The sequence below is a fragment of the Bos grunniens genome, chromosome 4 (genome assembly GCF_055505025.1).
Source record: "Bos grunniens cultivar Pamir isolate PY7600 chromosome 4, Bosgru_T2T1.0, whole genome shotgun sequence".
Classification (NCBI taxonomy): Eukaryota; Metazoa; Chordata; class Mammalia; order Artiodactyla; family Bovidae; genus Bos; species Bos grunniens.
Genome location: NC_141168.1, coordinates 95,450,226 through 95,476,249, shown reverse-complemented (window position 1 = coordinate 95,476,249; position 26,024 = coordinate 95,450,226). Strand labels below are relative to the sequence as shown.

Here is a 26,024-nt window from a genome sequence, read left to right as displayed (position 1 = left end):
GTTTACATTAGTGACTATGTCATCATCACTCATAGCTAAGTTCTACACTGAAATTCCTTTCCTGCACCAGTCTTTGTTTTTCCTGGAGTTACAACTTCTCTTTTGCTTCAACTGTTTAGTTTTCAATATACCTATGAGTCATTCAACAGCAAATAACTATTTGTCTAGATCTACTCCGAAGATATTCAGACAGGTAAGGTATTCACCAACTTTGTATTCCTGAAGCAGTCGCCCTTGGAGTCTTCTGACCTTTTTCCTCAGGGACTGGTGACAGTGACACACAGCCATCCTCCTGAGAACACCCTACACCATCGTCCTGGGGATACTCTTCATCTTTCTCCTGCCATGAATTTCCAACGGCCATGTAATTTTTTTGAATAACTCTCTGTACACATCCTCTAGTGGCTTTCTGAGAAAAGGACTTCAAGAGGTAAGCTTTAAAAATACTTTTTGTTCCATTATTTCTTTGATATTTCTTCCTCTCAATTTTCTCTTTGGGAAAGTTTTGTCATCGAATGCTTACTTTTTTTTATTGGACTTCTAATCTTCTTTTCTTCACTGTATTTCATCTTTTAATATTTGGGGGAAAGATCCTCAGATTTTAACTCCAGATGTTGTTTTTATCCTCTGAACATTAATTTGTTTGAGCATTCTGATCTTAGTTCATGTTTGCAATGAAGTTTTACCTCTGTAATGATATTAACTTTTTAAGAGTTTTCCTTTCTCTGCATATTCGCTGTTTTCTCATGGTATGCTTTTCTCTTTGTTTTGGTCTCTATCTTCCACGGTAAGTGCATTCTTCAAGTGGGATGGTAAACCTATTCAGCAATGAGTGCAGGAGTGGGGTTTGTAAACCATGAGCTTCACTACAGGGTGATGGGGTTGAGATGATTACCAGGGAATCTCTGAGGTTAGTACTTTTAGGTCTTCATTCTTAGACTAAACACATTATTCAAATAAAACATTTCCAATGTCCAGCCAGGAGAGAAAACCAAGCCACCAAGATATTTGCTGCTGAGTGGGAGAAGACGCCAAGGGCTTCCCCCATCAAGTAGGCAGGATGCACATGGTCTGTTAGTCATTGTTTGGGGCAAGGCACTCCTTCCTTCAACCAGTGTTCTCTTCCTAACGGAGGGAGCTCTTGCTCCCCACCTGCTTCTGTAGTGGGGATGAGAAGGGTCAGAGTAGATAAGGTGATCTAGAGATCAGACTACTTTTTAGTAGTTTTTACATTCCACTAAAGTCCCCTAATTTTGTCCACTTCACTCAGTTCTATGGGTTGTTGTTGTCCAGTTGTTAAGTCATGTCTGATTCTTTGTGACCTCATGGACTGCAGCACACCAGGCTTCCCTACCCTTCACTATTCTCCTAGAGTTTGCTCAAACTCATGTCCACTGAGTCAGTGATGCCATCCAACCAGCTCATCCTCTGTCTAGGGGTACCTGGGGCTACTAGTTTCTGAACTTTTGAGAAATTCTATTGTAGTCAATTTTAATTCTTAGCTTTCCCTACAATTCCCTGCTAATTCAGCCTTCTCAGATTCATTGCTGTTAGTTACTATTCATTCACTTTCTTTCTAGTTATTTGTTTGCCATCACCACTTTTCATTCTCCTTATTCCTATGGGTTCACATTGTTTTTAGTCCCTTGCTAAGGGACTTTAATGAGGTTTTGTTAGTAAACAAAACTAGATTCATGTTCCATTGGTTATCTTTGCCCTGAAACAGGAATATGTGCATTCTAATTAGGTAAGTAATTCTAAATTGTCACCCACTGAGATCGCTTCAATTTACATTTCCATCAAAAACATATGAGAATGTGGCAGAGTTGTTAACATGAGGTAAATGAAAAGGACTCAGAGGGACTGGAAAAACCTCTAAAAATATTATTTTGTGTATAATGTGGTTATTTTTCTGGGGAGGGATTCAACAAGTGTCAGAGCTTTTGTAACACAAAAAAGTAAGGGACTGTTGTTTTATGGTGATCATGTAATGGTTCACGGTTACAAATAATCCAATCATGTATCTATTTTTCCAGCTTCAGCATCACTTGCAGTTTTATTTCTGCAAAGCAGCCTGGGACACTTGCCCAACAAAGAATATATGCACTGGAGAAACACTAAACCAAAGGCATGCATGCACAAGTTTCTCACTCTGCCATTACAGAATCCTACTCACAATGTTTCAAGTAGAAACAAAATAGGCCATCTTACAATGAGGTAAATAATGAACACCTGCACTCAATTTATCATCTGAAAAATCAGACTTGAAGCTTTTGCATACATTTACATTGTTTGAATTATGCAACGTATTTTAGAACTACAGGAGAGACAGTTGTCCAAGAAGCTTTGTTCTTACAATACATCCAATCATTGTATGAGTAAATAAACAACTCAGACTAAGTCCATATGAGGTTGATAACATGGATGCAGTCCTCAGTCTTTAGGAAACAAAGTGTAATGACCTGGCTAAGGACAGGATTTCTTCTAGTACAAATTTTTAGATGAGTTTATATAGAATTACATTACAGAAGGCTTTCAAACACCAGTTTTAAAAATACTATCACTTTATTCAGATTTTTTTTGCCAGTGCTACTGAGCTTATAGACAAACACCACCCATATACATCAGTTAATTATTACCTAGAAGGTGATACTTTTTTTGCTGCATCCAGATAATTAGAGATGAAAATAACATGGAAACGTGAATTTCAGTGGCAATTTTATATCTGTTTTTAGCTATTTCTGTTGACCTTCACAATCAAATATTGTCAAGCTTTATTAAAAACTATGAAGTTCACTGGAGTATTTTACTTTTATGTAACTTCTTTGAAAAAGAAAATGATCAAAGTTATCAAATTAAGAAACTGAGATGCTACCCAGAAACCCACTGAGTAGACATATCACACATGCATTATCCAGCCTCAGTGTCAACAACTAAGGGAAAAACTGAAACACTAAATCAATATCCAACCTCAAAGATAAGGCAACTTTAAATTCACGCAGGGAGAACTGTTAGATGGCTGCTGTTGTAATCTCATCAAGAGATCATGAAGATCTGAAATAAATCTAGGAATAGAGAAGGGAAGGACTGGAGCTAGAAGCTATTTCAGCATCAATAAGGTTGGAGACGCTATTACCCCAATTGGAAGGTGCAGAAAAAGAGAAGAGGTCTGTTGATCAGATTCAAGGCATCAGTTTAAGTTCCCTGTAGGACAACTAGTAGGAATACACAAAAGAAGTTGGAAATACATGTCCAACACTTATGAGAGAAACAGATAAAGAATAATTAGAAAACTTGGGGAATATCTACCCAGATACCATAGCTAAGTTAGTAAAGAATCCACCTGCAATTCAGAAGACCCTGGCTCTATTTCTGGGTTGGGAAGATCCACTGGAGAAGGAATAGGCTACCCACTCCAGTATTCTTGGGCTTCCCTTGTGGCTCAACTGGTAAAGAACCCGCCTCCAATGCAGGAGACCTGGATTTGATCCCTGAGTTGGGAAGATCCCCTGGAGAAGGGAAAGGCTACCCACTCCAGTATTCTGGCCTGGAGAATTCCACAGACTATATAGTCCATGGGGTCGCAAAGAGTCGGACATGACTGGGCAACTTTCACTTCACTACCCATATACTAAGCAAATATCAGTGGAAAATTTACCATGCACCCTTCTCTAAAAGCACTGAGAAGGATGAATGAGGCTGGGGGAAATTATACAAGCAAATCAAACGTAAGGAAATCAAATGTGTGTGTTCACAGGCTGGGAGAAATGTAGAAAAGCACCAATGACTTCATGATATTAGTTTTACTTTCCCTTGACTGATACAAGTTGCACAAATTTAACCTGAGTTTAGTGTAATATTTAAAACTGTAACAATATACTGTAAACCCCAGTCAAAAAGTATCTCATTATCTCTTCTGAAACCAGTTTTAAAATTATCCCACCTTCTCAACAACTTGCCCAATACCTTTTGTTGACCCACTCTTTAGACTAATTTCGGTACCTTCAGTCTTCTCCCTGGTTCGCATACTTCATGTGATGTTTTAAATATTTCTTCCAAGTCTCACTTTACAATCTAGTTCCCCCAGCATCAACTTTTCACTTAAACACTGTGAAACTGTTTCCAAGTTTTCTAGGAAACTCTGTGGCTCCTAGAAAGAAAGACAATGCCGAAGAATGCTCAAACTACCACACAATTGCACTCATCTCACACACTAGTAAAGTAATGCTCAAAATTCTCCAAGCCAGGCTTTAAGAGTCCATGAGCCATGAACTTTCAGATGTTCAAGCTGGATTCAGAAAAGGCAGAGGAACCAAAGATCAAATTGCCAACATCTGGTGGATCATCAAAAAAGCAAGAGAGTTCCAGCAAAACATATACTTCTGCTTTACTGACTATGCCAAAGCCTTTGACTGTGTGGACCACAACAAACTCTGGAAAATTCTTAAAAAATGGGAATACCAGACCACCTGACCTGTCTCCTGAGAAACCTGTATGTAGGTCAGGAAGCAACAGTTAGAAATGGACATGGAACAACAGACTGGTTCCAAATAGGGAGAGGAGTACATCAAGGCTATATATTGTCACCCTGCTTATTTAACTTACATGCAGAGTACATCATACGAAATGCTGGGCTGGATGAAGCACAAGCTGGAATCAAGATTGCTAGGAGAAATATCAATAACCTCAGATATGCAAATGACACCACCCTTATGGCAGAAAACGAAGAACTAAAGAGCTTCTTGATGAAAGTGAAAGAGGAGAGTGAAAAAGCTGGCTTAAAACTCAACATTCAGAAAACTAAGATCATGGCATCCTGTCCCATCACTTCATGGCAAATAGATGGAGAAACAGTAGAAACAGTGAGAGACTTTATTTTGGGGGGCTCCAAAATCACTGTAGATGGTGACTGCAGCCAGGAAATTAAAAGACCCTTGTTCCTTGCAAGAAAAGTTATGACCAACCTAGACAGCATATTGAAAAGCAGAGACATTACTTTGCCAACAAAGGTCTGTCTAGTCAAAGCTATGGTCTTTCCAGTAGTCATGAAAGTTGGACTACAAAGAAAGATGAGCACCAAAGAATTGATGCTTTTGAACTGTGGTGCTGGAGAAGACTCTTGAGTGTCCCTTGGACTGAAAGAAGATCCAATGAGTCCATCTTAAAGGAAAATCAGTCCTGAATATTCATTGGAAGCACTGATGCTGAAGCTGAAACTCCAATACTTTGGCCACCTGATGTGAAGAACTGACTCATTTGAAAAGACCCTGATTCTGGGAAAGATTGAAGGTGGGAGGAGAAGGGGACGACAGAGAATGAGATGGTTGGATGGCATCACCAACTCAATGGACATGAGTCTGAGTAAACTCTGAGAGTTGGTGATGGGCAGAGAGGCCTGGAGTGCTGCAGTCCATGGGGTCACAAAGAGCTGGACACGACTAAGTGCCTGAACTGAACTGTGGCTCCTAAAAGCTATTCTCTACAGCCTAACCTACATCTTTCAATCATGAAAAGTCATAGCTAAGAGAACAGGAGTTAAATCTGCCTCAAAACTAGGCCACTAAGGCTAAAACTAACAGCAATAAAAAGGTACTCAGCAATAAAATGAACGACGGACTGATCTGTGCAACAACATGGATGAATCTCACCATCATTATGCGTTAGCCTAAGAAGCCAAACACAAAAGACTACAGATTATAATTCCCGTTTATGTGACATTTTAGAAAAGCAAATTCAAAAGGAGGCGAAAACAGATAGGTGGTAGCTAATCTTAGGGGTGGGAGAAGGTAACTGACTACAGATTTGGACATGTGATTTGCCCTTTCCAATAGAAGACAGCAATGACAGTGTGCCAGTGGCAAGTCTAGGCTTTAAGAAACCTCATGTGTTCCCATCCTTTTACACCTCTTTCATCTCTATGAGAAGACCATGCCTGGACAGACTGCTAGTCAAACAAAGGTGCAAGAATGGAGCAGAGCTGTCCAGCCAGCATACACCCTCAGTGCAAAGAAGAATGGCCTCAAAGCACAGCATATGAGCACACGAATAACCACACCCACCCCCCCTACACACACACACACACACTGATGAGAGACTAGACTGAGGCCTACAGGTCCCTCTCTCACCGTCAGAGAGCTAGGCTGAGGTTCCTGGGCAGGATGAAACCATAGCCCCGTTGCAGACCAGTGAGCAACTACTTAATAGGATTGTCTGGGGACACTGGGATGTTAACCAGGAACAGCTGGGTTGCAATACTTCTGTAATAGGTAACATCCTATACTAAGAAATTTAATAGATCTCCTTAGCAATAAGGAATGGGGATCATTTTGTTTGTTGTCAACAAGCATAGAACAAGTGAGTAAAAACACAGCCCAGGAGGGAGGTCACTTTCCTGCTCCTTTTTGGCACTTTCTATGGACTTCAGCATAGACCAGCAGAGCACGCCACTGGCAAACACCAACTCCTCTGTGCCACACCTCACTCAGTGCGCCAGCCTTTGATGGACTCAGACCCTGTGTTCAAAATGAATTACACTGGCTCTTGCCACCGCTAGTACAGATGGAGGCAAATACATGTTGCACTGCTATTCACAAGGCCTAGAGACAAAGAACACTCTGCTCTACACATTCACTACCCTCATTATCCTATCACTATGTAATCCATCCAATGTTGTAACAACTGAATTATAAAAAGCACAAGATTTTAATTTCATCCTTCTCATTTTTATCACAACAAAGTGCCTGAAACAATGTAGGATTTTCTGGCTTCACCTGAATTTATCTGCTTCTGTTTCCATAATTTAGGCATCATTGAGATACTGTAGCTGAATTTTTAAATTATTAGATGCTTGACATGCCCTCATCTCATTCCCCACCCCCTGCTCCTTTTATTCTAAGGAAATGTCTGATCTACAGTCCTGACCAAGAAAGCATCAACCTTGTTTCATTTTTCCTGTCATATCCCTCTCTTCCCAAACCCGCTTCATAGAGCCTCCTGACTGGTCTGGACCTACCCCCAGAGTAGCCAATCAATCAGATGACCAGTAGCTTATGATCTGGATGAACTGGCTGATGGAGGTTCTGTATCCCAGAAATTTGAAGTAGTACATAACCAAAGAATTTGAGCCAGTTGAGAAAGGAAGTCAAATCTACTACAGCATGCATTCTTCTTGGAGCTCGAGAGGTACGACAACTAAATCTGAAGTTACAGGAAAAGAGAAATCATAAATTTAGCAGGTGGTGAAAGAAAGTAGATTAATCACAAGGCACCAAAATCCCTAAAAATAACTTGGGGCCTCAACAGCTTGCCAGTTACCAGTCAATTATCTTTTCCCAATCACTTATGTATCTTTCTTGGAAAACTTTGAATCTCTCTTCCTTACAAACTCAAGATTTAATCAGGAATGTTCCATGGATATTGGAAAGTTCTAGTGTCGATAAAAGTTCCTGATAGAGACAATTCTCTCAAAATCCTTCTGAAAGATTTCATGACTACCAGCATCACTGATAATTACTTGTAAATATGATGAACTGCCCAAAAGCCTTGCCCATACCATGACAAGTACAAGACTGACTCATCTCTGTGAGGATGCGACACAGGTATCCCTTTCACAACACATGTGAAGTCTCCAGAGACTCAGTTCATTACCATCAAACTGAAAACTCTTCTTCCATGTACCAAACATTCAAAAAATTCCATCTTTAACCTTAAAGTAAACCTGTACAATGGAATACATCAACCATACAGCCAACATCAAAAGGAATGGCCCTCCTTTTTGAACCATATTTTGGGAATATATAGTGAACTTGGTAATAGGTAAGTGACTGTCTGTCTGAAACCTACTATGAAAATATTTAGTCTTGATGCTCAAAAAGCATAGCGTAGTAACACCTTTTTGCAAGATCGGGATATGTTTTAAGAGGAGCTGGGGAAAAAAAAAAAAACAAAGAAATTTCAAGGGATACCATGAAGGACAAAGCACACGACTCATACCCAACTCCAGCTCTCAGGCCTCAGAAAGAACTACACTCCCTCCTGGAGTAATAATTATTTCCTGAATGCTGACATCTATTCCCTGTTACTCAATGTAAGCGAAAGGATATTCTCTTTCCAAAAGGATTATCATGATATTAAACAGACATCCAACATATGAAGGCCTAGATGAAGTACCAAAAAAAAAAAAAAAAAATTACAGGAAAAGAAACAGCTCTGATTAGGTTTCACTGTGAAAATATCAAGAGTAGGAAACATATGTAGCTATCAAAGAAGGAAATCCCTCTTAAAATGTGGATGTCCTGGGATCAAGAGAGATCATCTGTCCTTACAAAGGCTGTCACAGAGGTCCTGTTCTCCAGGGAATCCTCCTGTTAGAAGATTTAAGAGCCATCAAGTCCAGTATGAGCTAAAATTACCTTTATTTGTAGGCTTTGGAACCACAAAAAAAGCTGAAGCAATAGTCCTGAAAGAAGCAATTAATCTGTGTTAAATACATGTAATCAGTTCTGCATGTGTTACGTTTTGAGGTCAAGAGAAAGATTCGAAACATTCCTAAAAATTCTTGCCAAATCTTGTGTAGTTTGTTAAGTGGTGTGATTTTCTTTTCCAGGAAGTACGATGCTTCTGAAAGATCTCTGGGTGAACAGCACTGAACACTGAAAGCTATCTCTTGATTGTTCAAATGCACAGTCGCAGGATAGCTTCCTTCCCTCATGTAACTCCAATTAGGATGGACTTTATCTACTGTCTAAACCATCAAATCCCAAACACGCCACCCTATTTGCCCCACCCAGGGCCAGTTTTGGTGCCTTGCTTCAACTGTCAGAGAAAAAGGAGCTGGAAACTGATGTTTTCCAGGTTAGAATAAAATGAAAACCAACACCTTGAATAAGACATTCCAGTTCACTTTTACCATGTTTAACTCTTTCCTGGTTTTCCTAAAAGAATCTAAGTATTTTGTAGCATCCCTTCAATCATCACCTCGAAGAGACAGCAGTTCTTTTATTTTCTCCTTTCCTGAGAGTGGAGAATGCTCCAATTCATTCCAGGTCAAACTCTGATTACCTTAAACGACCTCGGCTTTGAGGAAAAGCAAGGGAAGGTGGCCAGCACTCAAGTATCAAGCAGCAAGCACCTTAACACTTTTGTTTATAGTGCATCTTGTGCAAACAGAAAAATGGTAACTCTAAGGGAACAGCCACTGGAAAGGTCCATAGACTCTCTCCAGCATAAAATACTTTTTATTTCATACATTTAGTTCACTAAAAATTTTAAGTTAAATGATGATTTTTATCCTAAAAATGTATGTTTATTAAGAAAATATATAGCAATATATATGCTCGTGTGTGTGTGTGTGTGTGTGTGTGTGTGTTATTCACTCAGTCATGTCCAACTCTTTGCAAGTCTATGGACTGTAACCCTCCAGGCTCCTCTGTCCATGGGATTCTCCAGGCAAGAATATTGGAGTGGGTTGCCACTCACTTCTCCAGGGGATCTTCTTGACCCAAGGATAGAACCTGGGTCTCTCACACTGCAGGCAGATTCTTTACTGTCTGAGCCACCATGGAAGCCCATCTATGCTCATATCAGTACATATATATCAGCATCTATGTATGATAATTCCCCTGGAGGAGGAAATGGCAACCCACTCCAGTATTCTTGTCTGGAAAATCCCATGGACAGAGAAGCCTCATGGGCTACAGTCCAAAGGGTCGCAAAGAGTTGGACGGGACTGAGGACAACACCATACACGTATCAACATAGGCACTAACAAGGGGGCGCTCCACGGTTCAGCAGTAAAGATGCAATGTGCAACACACCCCCTTGCTTTGTATAGAGTGGAAATTCACCGCACCTGACCCAGGTGTGTCCCACATCATTGATTTGCAACAAAATACTAGGCCAGATTCACCACACATTGTCTTTGCTTAATGCTAAGAAACTGTATAATGCCTTTTATTTTAGTTCTCCATAAAATTCAGATTACAAAGGCTCCTGCTGTAACTTCTCATTTTATCTAGTATTTTTGAAAGCCACATATATTTCACCTTAGAAGATGACACTAACTCACATGTTCACTCACCGTAGAACCTTGAATGAGAAAATATCTTAATATGTCCAGGATATTTTTAGAGGATTTTTTTGTTTTTTAATGGTTTCTTCTCCTATTGTTTATTCCTTGCTATTATTTTCCTCAAATCTTTTCTTAAAAGATTTGAGAGCCCTGACTTAATTTTTAACTGAAGAACTTAGATATCTAGACGTTTCATTGTGCAAATAAGCTGGTTAAATACAGAACAATTTAAGTAGTAGACTACATTCAAAACACTAGTCTTACTTCAATTTTACTGCAAATTAAAAACACTACATAGCACCACAGTTAGATTAAATCATAATATTCTTATAAACGAATTCCTAACTTTCTGCTTTGCTTATAAGAACTACAGACAAGTAACTCTACCTTTAGTTTTCAAAATGGAATGCTTCCAACTGTGTTTCAAGAGAGAATGTGTGGTAATTTAGGGTCATTTTTAACATGATAGCCTGCTAACCAAACAACACACTTCAGGCCGCAGTAGGAAAACTGAATCCTTTACCAATGGCTTTCTGAGCAGCTTATCTACAAGACCTGGAGTTAAATTATCAAAATAATTAAAACATTATAACCCTACTATGGGAAATTTCAAAGTGTAACTTTTAAAATAAATGATTTTTCATACAGTTTTAATCACTGATTATATCCAAGAGGTAGGTCAAACCTATTCAAGGCCCTATGCAAAATGAATTTAGCACTAACAAAAGTTAGGAGCTTGTGAAATACTGAATTTATTATTCCATCCATTATTTATTTGCTAGCATTTCTACCTGTGCCTGATAAAAATGCAAAGGAATTTGTAATCAAAGATAGCATATTTTCAAACTATATTCCAGAGGTATCAAATCCCTACTAAAATTTAGTGTCAATCATATGGCTCTAGAAACCACATACTACCACCATCTGGATTACCTGAGAATAGCTTGTCTGCACCAATTTTTAATCTAAGACTGCTTTTAGAGTAGTCAGGCCTTTCACTGTCCTTAGATTATGTACAAATAGTATTTGACTAATGATTAAGGAACAGTGACTTCAATAGGAGGGCATTATATTAAACATGTGGAAAATTAACTCCTTAGGTACTGCTTTATCCACATGCAATCTTTTCTTCTCATCAGTTAAACTGCAAAGTAATAGTATAAACAATCCTACACACACAACATACACATGCACACACAAAAGGCCAGGGATTTCACAATCAGATTAAGCCCTAACTTACGTATTTTCATAAGGAATTTCTTTAGTTTAAAAAAAGGTCTAAATAAAATTAATTCTCCTTTGGTTGCAGTCACAAAAGTCATAAAAAGGAACAAGTCCCTAGAAACCATGAAGTCAGCCACAAGTAAAAGAAATATTGCATTCAACTCCAAGGAATTTTTAGATCAGGTTAAACCAGCAGGAGCTTCCCTGGTGGCTCAATGGTAAAAAACCCACCTGCCAATGCAGGAGAAGCGGGTTGAATCCTGGGTCGGTAAGATCCCCTGGAAGAGGAAATGACAACCCACTCCAGTATTTTTGCCTGGGAAATTCCACAGACAGAGGAGCCTGGTGGACTACGTCCCCAGGGTTGCAGAGTCAGACGTGACTTCAAGACTGAGCACACAAACAAGCAGAAGTTCCTGCTTATTTCAGAAGTTTTCAACAGCTTTCCCTCAGTTTACCAAATTAAAAAAGGTAAAGCGCAGTCACCAAGGATCAGGAGCTGAAAATAACTCATTTTCCTCTAGCTTTAAGTAATAAACTCCATGAAACCATATTATCTTAAGCAGTGGTCCCCAATTTGTTAGGCACCAGGGGCTGGTTTTATGAAATACAATGCTTCCATGGACTGGGGGTGGAGGTGGGGAGGTAGTGGTAGACACCCCTGATCTTAAAGATCACAATAAAAACAAATGCACTCATCCATTACATACACACTCACAAATTATCAACTGCCATAGGTCAGGAACTGTGCAAAGTAATAAGAACCAACTCACCGCATTCTAAAAGTTCTGTGTCACAAATAAGAAATTTTTTTAATTTTGTCTATTTTTAAACACTTCATTATCCACACTATTTTATGACATACCTTAGTGAAAACAAGTATATTTCTCCTCCCCAAAAAAAAGATTCAGCATAAGACTGTCATCTTTACTTGCCACCACTCCTCACATAATATACCCTTATCTCCCCTTTAGCTTTAATTGAAAAACAAAAATACATTAAAAATTGTCTCCAAGTCCATCAGTTGCTTCTGCAGAAGTGCAGTGTGTTCTCTGAGTGTCACTAGCTGTGATCCACAGCAAGTGTTCCTTCTGCAGATAAGTTCAGGAAATGCTAACTTCCACAAAGTTCAGCAACTTCATTTCAGAGACTTTGGTTTACTAATACACATTTTGAATATTCGAATAGGGGTTATCATGTCTAGCATTTCCCAAGTATATTTCACCAAGAAATCTTTTCCCAAACCTTACTATTCTCAAGAACAAAGTTCCATGGACTACAGCTTGAAAAATTATGATTTAACCCTTCCTAGTTCAACTTTTCCACAGAACATGCTCACAGTCCATCTCCCTCTTCTAGTCTCTCCCTCTGTTTTATTTTGTCTCTGTTCTGTCTTTATCACTTTCTCTATTTTTCCTCTCCCTCACCCCACCCTCATATCTGTATCTATTTCTTTCTCATCCTTTCCAGCTCTCCCTTCCTTTCTTTCTCTCTCTCTCTCCCCACCCCTATACTTCTTTCAGAAAAATCTAACCACTGGTTTCATGCCAACCATAGCATCTATATATTAATAATAAGCCCATGTTTAACAATCAAGACCTTGATTATGCACCCTAAGATTTTATTTTCAAGTTACTAGTTCAAAGTCGGAGAAGGCAATGGCACCCCACTCCAGTACTCTTGCCTGGAAAATCCCACGGATGGAGGAGCCTGGTAGGCTGCAGTCCATGGGGTCTCGAAGAGTTGGACACGACTGAGCAACTTCACTTTCACTTTTCACTTTCATGCATTGGAGAAGGAAATGGCAACCCACTCCAGTGTTCTTGCCTGGAGAATCCCAGGGACGGAGGAGCCTGGTGGGCTGCTGTCTATGGGATCGCACAGAGTCGGACATGACCGAAGCGACTTAGCAGTAGCAGCAGCAAAGTATGTATGTGCTTTGTGTTAGACACTGATTTTCTTATTTCCAGAAACATCTCTCAAGCTTGTCCACTTTACCTATTTAATCAAAGGGCAGTAAGACACTAATTTCATCTAATGTGAAAATTATCTACTAGTCTAATGGGAGAAAATATGCCTGATCTGTCAATTTAGCATATCTATTGAATCATAATGAAAACATCAAAGTAGATATAAACACATTTTAGAGACAGATATTTCCAATTTAAAGAACAAGACATTTAGAAGATATTTATTTAGTACTTAAATATAATTTAAAATAATTAACATGATAGATACAACATGTAAATTGTATACATAGTATCAACTTTAACATATTTGGTTCTTGCATATTTGACACTGATACTCCTAAACTCAGGCATAACTGACTTGCAAAAATTAAGTAATGCAATTACTTGATTTAAAATTACTTGTTGAGAGGGCTAAGCAAAAAAAGCTAAGTATTCCAAAAATTCCTTTTTCCATAAGAACAACAAAATCATTAGCAGATATTATGAAAATCAACTTTTTAAGAACTCTGCAAAGTAAACATAGGCATGTGACAATCTGTAGAACTGTTCTAATACATAACATCAAATCTTGGTAAAAATAGATGTTGTACAATTTTAATATACTCTGCTCTGCCACACACTCTCTTCTGGGCATAACAGCCTTGCAAACCAACTGCGTTCAATGACAACAAAAACCAGAAGGTTAGAACAAAAGCAAAACAAGGTCACAACTTCTCAAATCCATTTCCCAGATAACTGTCATAATCCGACCTGTCCAGAAGCTCCCTGAAAAATCCAAAGCCCAAGGTTTGTCTTTATTTGACTAGAGTCAGAGCTTTCCAGTGCAGTGCTTCCCTGGGAGCAGCTGTCTAATGAAGTTTTGTTAAAAAGATCTGTTAAAACTGTTAAAAGATCCAGTTTAACAAAAATATAACAGATATACAAAGAAAATGAAATATAAGTAGAGAATAATTATGGGAAAGAAACTGTCTGAAGAAGCTGAGACTTTGGACTTACTAGACAAAGACTAAGTTTTTTAAAATATGTTTAATGAACTAAAGGAAACCATGTCTAAAGAATTAAAGTATTAAAAAGTTGCCTTGTCTGTTAGAGGATATTAACAAAGTAGAAATCACTAATAAAAACCAGATTGAAATTCTGGAACTGAAATAGAATTTGAAACTGAAAACTGTAACAGAAATGAAAACTTTACTAGACAGACACAACAATATGGTTGAGCAGTCAGAAGAAATAACTGGCTCAATGAAGACAGGTCTCCTATGTTGGTATGCTTGATGAGGTCCCACCTAGGAGAAAAGGGGCAAAAAAGAATTTGCAAAGAAGTAATGTCTGAATACATCTTAAGTTTGATGAAACATGTTGATATACACATTTAAACTCAATGAGCTTCGAAAAAATAAATAGGAAGAGATACACATCTGGATGCATGACAACCAAACTGTCAAAAAAACCCAACAAGAATCTGGAAGGGAACAAGTAACTTATGCACAAGACTCATCACTCAAGTTAACAATTCTTCAGCAGAAACCATGGAGGCCAGAAGGCAGTGGGAAAATATATTCATAGTGCAAAAAGAAATTCAACCAAGAATTCTGTAGCTAACAAAGCAGTCCTTCAAAAATGATGCAGAAATTAAGGCATTCCCAGGTAAGCAAAAAGTGACAGAATTTGTGGACAGTACGGTCTACAAGAAACACCAAAGGGAGATCCTGAGGCTAAAATGAAAGGACGCTAGACGGCAGCCTGAACCTACATAGAGAGTACCAGTAAATATATCTACACACAAAGGTAAGCCTAAGTGACAGTATAACATATTTTTGGTTTAACTTTTTCTTCTTCTTATAAGACAATTGCAAAGAGCAATAATTATGATTGAAGGGCATGCAGTGTATAAAAATGCAATTTATATGACAATATAGCACAAACTAGTGTATAGAAAGTAGACAATGGAAGAGCACTGTTGACTCTTGTATTGTCTAAGAAGCAAATCAAGGTAATTCTTTTAATGTCAGAAAAATTTCAATAAACAATTATGTAGGACAGACAAACATATCTGCAGGCAGTACTCAACCATTAGGTCATCAGTCTTGGAACTCTGCTGTAATGTTGCTCTCAGTACTATAAAACTAATAAATATGTACAATTACCCCAGTTTATACAAAGAAAATTCACTCAAAGTGTAAGCATGCCCATGAGTGTCCAAGTCATCAAAGCTGAAACCTTTACTCACTTATTTGCATCAGAACCCAAATGATTTCCTTTAGTCCTCTGCATCATTATATGTAACTTAACAAATATTATATATAAAGGCTTCATTTGCTTGTTGCTAAGTTAACTTCCCTATGAAAACACTATTATTTATTCTGTATTATATAAGTAAGTGCTCTAATGCAGTATTTAAAAATGCTTGTAGTAAACTGCCACATCAAAATAAGATACTCTAGAAAATAGTCAATTTCAGCTAAAAATATAAGCCTATGTCCATCATTTCTTCCAAATTGTTTTTTTTTTTTTTAAATAAGGGACTTTTTTTTTTTTTTTTTTTTAACAGAGTGGCTATTCCATGCCAGGCACTGGGCTCAGGACTAGGGTAACACAGTGAACAAGACAAAGTCCCCTCCTTCTTAGACTACAACTTACAGGGGCGATAAAGGTAACATTTACCCCACCATAGAGCTGTCAGAACTTACACAAGACTCGCTATTAACCCCACCATAGTTCCACCAGGACTTACACAGGACTGGGGAAACAGACTCTTGGAGGGCACAGACAAAACCTGGTGCACACCAGGACCCAGGAGAAAGGGGCAGAGACCCCACAAGAGATGACCCAGACTTGCCTGTGAGTGTCCAGGAGGCTCCCGCAGAGGCGTGGGCCAGCAGGGCCTGCTGCAGGGTCAGGGGCACTGAGAGCCGCAGTGCATGCACTGGACCTTTTGAAGGAGGTAACCATTGTCTTCATCACCCCCACCACAGTTTGCTCATAGGTAAAACAACAGGGAGGGCACACAGCCCCGCCCATCAACAGAAAACTGGATTAAAGATTTACTGAGCACATCCAAAAGCTGAATAAGCTGAGTTGAACAATTTTATGAAGACCTATAAAACCTTCTAGAACTAACACCCAAAAAAGATGACCTTTTCATTATAGGGGACTTGAATGCAAAAGTAGGAAATCAAAAGATACCTGGAATAACCAGGGCAAAGGCTAATAGAGTTTTGCAAGAGAATGCACTGGTCATACCAAACATTCTCTTCCAACAACTCAAGAGAAGACACTAAACGGACATCACCAGATGGTCAACACCAAAATCAGATTCATTATATTCTTTGCAGCCAAAGATGGAGAAGCTCTATACAGTCAGCAAAAACAAGACCAAGAGCTGACTGTGGCTCACATCATGAACTGCTTATTGCTAAATCAGACTTAAATTGAAGAAAGTAGGAAAAACCACCAGACCATTTAGATATGACCTAAATCACATCCCTTATGATTATACAGTGGAAGTGACAAATAGATTCAAGGGATAAGATCTGATAGAGTGCCTGAGGAACTATGGATGGAGGTTCGTGACACTGTACAGCAGGCAGTGACGAAGACCGTCCCCAAGAAAAATAAATGCAAAAAGGCAAAATGGTTGTCTGAGGACGCCTTACAAATAGCTGAGAAAAGAAGAGAAAGGCAAAGGAGAAAAGGAAAGACATATCCATCTGAATGCAGAGTTCCAAAGAATAGCAAGGAGAGATAAAAAAGCCTTCCTCGGTGATCAGTGGAAAGACATAGAGGAAAACAATAGAATGGGAAAGACTAGAGATCCCTTCAAGAAAATTAGGGATACCAAGGGAACGTTCCATGCAAAGATGGGCACAATAAAGGACAGAAATGGTATGGACCTAACAGAAGCAGAAGATATGAAGAAGAGGTGGCAGGAATACACAGAAGAACTGTATAAAAAAGATCTTCACGACCAAGATAATCACGATGGTGTGATCACTCACCTAGAGCCAGACATCCTGAAATGTGAAGTCAAGTGGGCCTTAGGAAGCATCACTATGAACAAAGCTAGTGGAGGTGATGGAATTCCAGTTGAGCTATTTCAAATCCTAAAAGATGATGCTGTAAAAGTGCTGCACTCAATATGCCAGCAAATTTGGAAAACTCAGCAGTGGGCACAGGATTGGAAAAGGTCAGTTTTCATTTCAATCCTAAAGAAAGACAATGCCAAAGAATGGTCAAACTACTCCACAATTGCTCTCATCTCACACACTAGCAAAATACTGCTCAAAATCTTCCAAGCCAGGCTTCAACAGTATGTGAACCATGACTTTCCAGATGATCAATCTGGATTTAGAAAAGGCAGAGGAACCAAAGATCAAATTGCCACCATCCGTTGGATCATCGAAAAAGCAAGAGAGTTCCAGGAAAACATCTACTTCTGCTTTATTGACTACGCCAAACCCCTTGATTGTGTGGATCACAACAAACTGTGGAAAATTCTGAAAGAGATGGAAATACCAGACCTCCTTACCTGCTTCCTGAGAAATCTGTAGGCAGGTCAAGAAGCAACAGTTAGAACTGGACATAGAACAACAGACTGGTCCAAATCAGGAAAGGAGAACATCAAGGCTGTATATTGTCATCCTGCTTATTTAACTTACTTGCAGAGTACTTTATGAGAAACGCTGGACTGGATGAACCACAAGCTGGAAACAAGATTGCCAGGAGAAATATCAATAACCTCACATGCAGATGACACCACCCTTATGGCAGAAAGTGAAGAAGAACTAAAGAGCCTCTTGATGAAAGTGAAAGAGGAGAGTGAAAAAGTTGGCTTAAAACTCAACATTGAAAAAACTAAGATCATGGCATCCAGTCCCATCACTTCATGGAAAATAGATGGGGAAACTGGTAACAGTGAGAGACTTGATTTTGGGGGGCTCCAAAATCACTACAGCCTGTGACTACAGCCATGAAATTAAAAGACGCTTGCTCCTTGGAAGAAAAGCTATGACCAACCTAGTCAGCATACTAAAAAGCAGAGACATTACTTTGCCAACAAAAGGCCATCTAGTCAAAGCTATGGTTTTTCCAGTGGTCATGTATGGATGTGAGAGTTGGACTGTAAAGAAAGTTGAGCACGAAAGAATTGATGCTTTTGAACTGTGGTGCTGGAGAAGACTGTTGAGAGTTCCATGGACTGCAAGGAGCTCAAACCAGTGAATCCTAAATGAAATCAGTCCTGAATATTCATTGGAAAGACTGATGCTGAAGCAGAAACTCCAATACTTTGGCCATCTGATGCGAAGAACTGACTCATTTGAAAAGACCCTGATGCTGGGATAGATTGAAGGCAGAAGGCAAAGGGGATAACAGAGGACAAGATGGCTGGATGGCATCACCAACTCAATAAACATGAGCGTGAGTAACCTCCAGGAGTTGTGATGGACAAGGAAGCCTGGCGTGCTGCAGCCCATGGGGTCACAAAGAATCAGACACGTCTGTGTGACTGAACTGAACTGAAAGGTACCAGACATGTAAACCAGACCAAGTAGACAATTACAGATTACAATCAGTAACAAGACCAAGCATAGTAAGAGCCATCCAGTCAAGCCTGGTTTATATCAACCAACACTCATCCAACATGCAATCCATTCAAGTGAGAATGACTGTTTTTGCATGCTGTGGGGTCTTGGGGGGAATATTTGTACCAAATAACAGCAGACAAACATTTGTAACCAACAGTTGTAACATCAGGCACTGTATTAGAAACTTTACATGTGTGAGCTCATCCAAACCTCGCATTGATCCTTCGCCATAGGTAATATTTTTAGCCCTATTTAACCAATAAGGAATTGAGAGTGACAGGTTGAATTACCTGCTTACAGTCACACCATTAATGACTGTGAGAACCAAGAATGAAACCCAATCGGTCTAATTTTAAAGTTCTGTGGCTCCTCATTACTTTGATGATGCCCTTTCTCCTAAGTTGGCTCCAGTGTGCTAACAACAGTATCAGTATGTATATCCTTGTGCTATTTCTTTTCTAGCACTTACGAACGTGAATTATAAAAAATAAACTACAAACTCGAATTGGTGTTTCCAGATTTACTTTCGCTGTTCCTGCCCTATTGGGACCTACTTTACCTAGGTACAAACTGAACAGAGTGCTACCAAGCTTTGATACCATTTTAAATGATCATACTGTTTCATCTTCCAGAAAGTGAAAGCAAGCAGTTATACCAGCAAAGTAAATGTAACTATTTATCATTTACATTAGATAAGAAAAAATTTTAAGAAAATTCAGTTTTTACAAAAAGTCTTACTGAAAATATTATTTCCAGATTTGATAGTGACAATATCCTATTGGAAAATAAAGTATCATGGCAAGAATATTTATTTTAGGAATATACTGAATTTAGTAAATTCCTTTATCTGAATCAAGAAAGCCATGGTAAGTATCAAAAGTGAAATTTATTTAAATGCAGCACTCAACGCACAGTTCATTTTTTTTACATAATTTTATACTGCTTTTTATACCACAAGGACATGACATAACGTGGTGATTTGTACTATGGTTGAAAACAAAGGGCATTTATGTGTTCCACAATCCATCAGACTTAGGTATGAAGTAGACTACCCTACTTCTAATGACAGGAAGTCTGTGACTTCCTGAAACTCCCAGTTCCACTTACTGTTTTGTGGTAGGGAACACACAGACTGTATGAAAGGATTTATCCTATCTTTGTCAGCCTAAGGAAGCTTTGGACATTTACTATTTTTTTTTAATTTACAAGGAAACTTGAGATTACTTTAAGGAAAAGGGAAAAAAAATAAGTCTGGCCAAAGTATTGTAGAATTTTTAGTTTTTCTTAGAAATGGAGGATATAAAGTTTTTCCTTGAAGCTTTCTTATTATCCTAAGACAATAATGGTTAAGGGTGTGTTTCTAAAAAAGGAATTTAGTGTCATTAAACACGTACGTTGAATAGAGTGTTTCCTGAACCTCCCCACTGAATTACAGACATCAGATACTAACATCCTATTTATTGCTTCTATTTCAAATATGGGATTCCCTGATAGCTCTGTTGGTAAAGAATCTGCCTGCAATGAAGGAGACCTGGGTTTGATTCCTGGGTTGGGAAGATCCCCTGGAGAAAGGACAGGCTACCTACCCCAGTATTCCTGGGCTTCCCTGTGGCTCAGCTGGTAATGGGTCTGCATGCAATTCAGGAGACCTGGGCTCTATCCCTGGGTTGGGAAGATTCCCTGGAGAAAGGAAAGGCTGCCCACTCCAGTATTCTGGCCTGGAGAATTCCACGTATAGACCATGGAGTCTCACAGAGTCGAACACGACTAAGTGACTTTAACTTTCACTTCAAATATACTCATTCTCCTATGGCATATATGTCTAAAACCTATTCAACATTAGAACCAAATCTCAAAGTGAAACTGAAAAGATGAAAACCACACAGGTAAAGAGACAACATGCTAATAAAAACTGACTGCTCAATATATTCACAACTGAGCTAAGGACATAGTCTCTAATCTTTTCCTCCTAGGTTATCAAACCTTATTAAAAGATACTTGCAAAAGAAATTATACTTTATTATGGGCAATTTATTATCAAAATGAATTAGAATATAGCACACCACTGTGTAAAGAATCAGTTTCAGGAAACCCCACAGGTACTCGGGCTGTAATGTTTATCTTGTTTTTGCTGTTTCATACATATGAGCGCTTTTAAGTACCTTGACTTCTTAACTACCAAATGGGAAGATCACCTACCAGTTACGCTGCTTTCCACAGGCTACTCAGTTAACTAGTTTCCCTTTCCCTCTGCATGAATAAAAACTCTAATGTGAATTTGACCAAAGTCCTAGGATGAGGCCAAGGAAAGTGAAAGAAAATGCAAGTGAAAGTCACTCAGTCGTGTCCAACTCTTAGCAACCCCATGGACTATACAATCCATGGAATTCTCCAGGCCAGAATACTGGAATGGGTAGCCTTTCCCTTCTCCAGGGATCTTCCCAACTCAGGGATTGAACCCAGGTGTCCCACATTGCAGGCAGATTCTTTACCAGCTGGGCTACAAGGGAAGCCAAAGAGGACATTTTAAATCATTTTCAAAGGACCAAATAGCCTTAAAGACACCATACACATCTGCCAGATCAATTTCCATTCAAAACACATTTCCAGCTCACACAGCTGTAAGGAACAGATATAAACACCTGCTCAAAGTGGATGCTTAGACCAACAGGCACCCAAATGAGAAGTGTCAAAGCCAAGAGCAAGTAGCTCCAACCCAAGTAATACGATTCATCACTTGTTCAATGAGTACATTCTAACATCTAACTGTTATGTAGAAATTTTAAAAGAAGAAATACGTCATTGAACAGAAATGTGATGTGATTAAATCTGTTTCAGTTCTGTAAGCTAAAAGATCAATTATTATTGGAGCTTTGCATAAAGACCAGTAATTTTCCCCACTGAAACAAACTTGTTTTTTCCCCCTACTAAATTAAGCCTGAAATCTCTTTCAAAGCAACTGTTTCTTTTCTAACACAATATAAAATATCCCTGTGGTGATTCATCTGGTAAACGCATTTACCACTAACTCCTCATATTTTTAACTCCATCCTTCCGTCAGCTCAGTCTGCTTGGGCTGCATTAACATCCCAGGCCCGTTTATGCTCATGAAACCAAGCAAATTTCCACTGGATGATCTTTTCAACCTCTATTCATCTCGCTGACTTGACAATTTATATACTCCAGAAGTGAAGTAGCTCATTCGTGTCCAACTCTTTGCAACCCCATGGACTGTAGCCTACAAGGCTCCTTTGTCCATGGGATTTTCCAGGCAAGAGTACTGGAGTGGGTTGCCATTTCCTTCACCAGGGGATCTTCCCGACCCAGAGATCAAACCGGGGTCTCCTGCATTGCAGGCAAACGCTTTACCATCTGAGCCACCAGGGAAGCCCCTTATATACGCCATCCAAGCTCAAATAACAAAATATAATCTGAACAACAACAAAATTTCAGGGAAAAAAGTATAGGTTACTTCCAAATCTTAACATTACGAAAGTTAAAGAAATTAAGTTTAAAGAATTAACAACAAGTTTTTTACAAGTAAAGGACAGGGAAGCCTGGTGTACTGCAGAAAAGGGGGTCACAGAGAATCAGACACAACTTAGTTTCTGAACAACAGTAAGTTTTTACATGGGAACACTTCACTAGGGAGTGAACAAACTGAAGCCAACAATGGATTCACAGCAAGGTGCAACTTCCACTAATCACTGCTGCTTCTATTTATTTCTTCTGAACAATCCAACAAAGATCTTTTCCCTTTTCATGGTCAAAATTACCAAGACTCAGAAAAGTATAGCAAATGACTGAAAATAAAAGTAGCAGAAACTAAACACAAACAGGCCTGGGAGATTCCACACTTCTTACTTTTACAACATGATGATTGTGGTGGATTAAAGAGAGACACAATGGCACCCCACTCCAGTACTCTTGCCTGGAAAATCCCATGGACAGAGGAGCCTGGTGGGCTGCAGTCCATGGGGTCGCTAAGAGTTGGACACGACTGAGAGACTTCACTTTCACTTTTCCCTTTCATGCACTGGATAAGGAAATGGCAACCCACTCCAGCGTTCTTGCCTGGAAAATCCCAGGGACCGGGGAGCCTGGTGGGCTGCCGTCTCTGGGGTCTCACAGAGTCGGACATGACTGAAGTGACTCAGCAGCAGCAGCAGCAAAGGGAGACATAAATTCTTTGGGGTGGGGTGGCATTGTTTTCCCTCTCCTTAAATATACGAGCTGGACTCTAACTATTCTGACAGATAGACAACAACGGAAGTGGTGGTGCTTCAGACCTGGGCACAGGCTGTCACAAGACCAGCAGCTTCCACCTTGATCTCCTGGAACCCAGGCTAACCTCAAGTTCACAGTCCCACTCTACAATTCACTGTTGATCACAGTCTGTAGATTCATTACAGGCTTTTTAAATCCAGGATATATTTCAGTTCTCAAATGTTCGTTTGATTTTTCAACCCTTTCTGTATTTGTCTTGAAACTCCTCACTCACCCATTCTATGAACTTTGTATGTCAAACCACGTCTTGTAGATTCTTCAATGTATTTGTCATGGTTATTTTAAAGTCACACTGCTTTCCCATCTTGGGGTCTTTTTCTTTAAACTTTTCCTAACCTGAGTCACTTTTACCTTTTTAATTGTTTAATGGCTTGAAACACATACTAGACACTGTAGAGGACGTATTTTATACGAACTATAGATTACTGTTCTCCATGGTGTTTCCTGGGGAGAGGCACTCCTAAAATGTAGTCCTCCTAGAATACTGATGAGAAGCCAGAGGTGTTTACCAATTCCCTTTAGCATACCAAGACACTGACTCCAAATCCTGTCTTCCTTTAGGGTGAGCAGCTGAGGTCTCTCTGTTCATGTCCTTCAGGCTTCCCATTGATGTTTTCCCCTGAGACTCTAGAATACTGTGAATACTGCACAATGCACAGCCTGGAAGTCGGCAAAGGCTTGAGGATATTTCATACGCGTGTTTCAGGCCTGCCTCCTCTGTGGCTCCCAACATTTTGGAATAGCCCTTTCAATGGCCAACTTCCTTCGCAACCCAAACTCCACCATCTAATTTCTCAGGACCAAAAGAAAAAAAAAAAGTTCTCGGGCTGACCATTTCAGAGACCAAGAAGTTACCTCAGGCAGAAGCACTGCATGCATCAGTCGGGAGTCATCAACTACACAAAGATTTCAATAGGAGAGATTTAACATATAGTGTTATTAACTATGTACAATTGTTATACTACAAATGAGTACAACAGAACTCTATAAAACATACCAACTCTGAGGGAACACACCCAAGGAAGGAACAACTTGGAAAAAGGAGAGGGTAGGGCCTCAATCCAAGGCTGAGATTGCAATCTCACTGGAGAAAGTATGGCTGTGGCCCACTGTATGGTGGAGGAGTTTAGCCTCTTGACCTGGGCCAGAGATGGTACACAGTCAACAAGCTAAGACTGGCATTTCAGAAACCACGAGCAAGGAGGACTGGCAAGCTAAGAGCCCCTCTGGATGGCCGGGAGCCTGAGACTGATGAACAAGGAAATGCAGACAGGGACTGACAAGCCCAAATCCTCCTGCTGGAATGCCAAGCAACCAACATTGGCATGCACACAAGTGCGGTCCAGGACTGCAAGCAGGAATCCTCCAGCAGCCTGTCAGCGGGCAGAGAACGGCAGGCCAGAACTCGCATCAAAAGCTCGTTCAAGAGTGAGTGGCACTGAGTGCCACACACTCTCAGGTGGCAGCTGTGTATCTAGCAGGAATGAAAGTACACCAGACTCAAGAAGAAAAGCCTTTTCCTCCTGCAGTGTGTCATTAGCACGCTCTGCAGCAAAGGAGAGATGTCCACGTCTATGGGATCCAGCAATGCGGTGCAGACTGGATTTAGAGCCGAGTACCACACCGTATGGGCCTCCCCAGTGGCTCAGCAGTACAGAATCCACCAGTAATGCAGGAGCTGAAGGAGATGTGGGTTTGATCCCTGGGTGGGGAAGAACCCCTCAAGGAGGGCATGACAACCCACTCTAATATTCTTGCCTGGAGAATCTCTTGGCCAGGGAAGCCTTGCAGGTTACAGCCCATGGGGTCACACAGAGTCAGACACAACAGAAGAGACCTAGCACGCACACACCACACTGTATAAATATGTATCTTACCCAGCCCGATCCCCTTCTTTCAAGGGTTGAATTCTTTCCCACTTTTGCATGTCTTTGGTCCTCATTCCCTTTACACAAACACACATATATACATATGTATCTCATCTCTCTTTCTCTACCCATGTCTCTTTCTCAAGGAAGATTTGGAGTTTATCGTTTTTGAATGATAAACTGAAGAGCTGTCTATTCAAGGAATTCTGTTCTGACTAGGAACCAAGAACCCTAGGAAATGATTTGACACAGAACCTGGAGAACATCATAAGCAGAGAACCACCACTATGTCGTTTCAGATTACCTACTGGGAGGTTTATGACATGTATGGCCATCTTGGCATTTTGCAGTGCTCCTAAGTTTCACTAAAACCCTGTCCAAAATGATCTCAGTTAAAAAATAATAATAATAATAATTCCACTAATTATAAAAGAAATTCAGTTTATTAAAAACCTATGACAATGTCTCCTTTAATGGCTGAGATAATGCTAAACTACATCTCGAAGTTATATTTGGAAATATCAAACTCTTTCTCAAGACATTTATGCCCACAAATAACAATGTCCATAAAATCATGACAAACTTTGAAATCATGTGTAGGGCAGAGATTAAATTTTTATTTGTTAGAAGTCCACAAAAATATATCAGAACATGTTGAAGGGCACATAGTCTGAAGGGTTGGCTCCACACAACTATTTCAGACACAGCTATTCTCTACAACAAACATGGCTCCTAAAATGCCAGATTAAGAATCTTTTTTATGTCACTATACATGACTTTTCAATGTTCTAGGCAACAGCCCAATAAAACAAAAGCCTGCCGGAAGCACTTAAAAGCAAAACTTTCCTTCTGGTTCTTTTGGCAATGCTTTGTGAAACACCCAAGAAGAAAGCTATATTACAAACACAAACAACTTTGGCATCAAAAAGCATGTGAAATTATTACTTTATAAGAGACAAATGCATCTTTTTAAAATGCTAAGAGAATAATTAAGCAACAACACAAAACAGTAAGAGTTGCT

General features: G+C 39.6%; 1 protein-coding gene across 34 annotated transcripts in view; it reads right to left on the bottom strand.

Annotated features, from left to right (window-relative positions):
• The window catches only part of CRPPA (CDP-L-ribitol pyrophosphorylase A), a 388,463-nt gene that overhangs the window by 288,192 nt on the left and 74,247 nt on the right, over positions 1-26,024 (bottom strand). For 2 of the 34 annotated variants that reach the window (XM_086397569.1, XM_086397574.1), the window contains one exon: positions 13,457-14,549. The exons of the other annotated variants lie outside the window; for them this stretch is intronic. In XM_086397569.1, coding sequence (XP_086253695.1) covers positions 14,322-14,549 — 228 coding nt within the window. In that variant the 3' untranslated portion in view covers positions 13,457-14,321. Of the gene's footprint in view, positions 1-13,456; positions 14,550-26,024 lie in introns of those variants that run through there. 34 annotated transcript variants of the gene reach the window in all.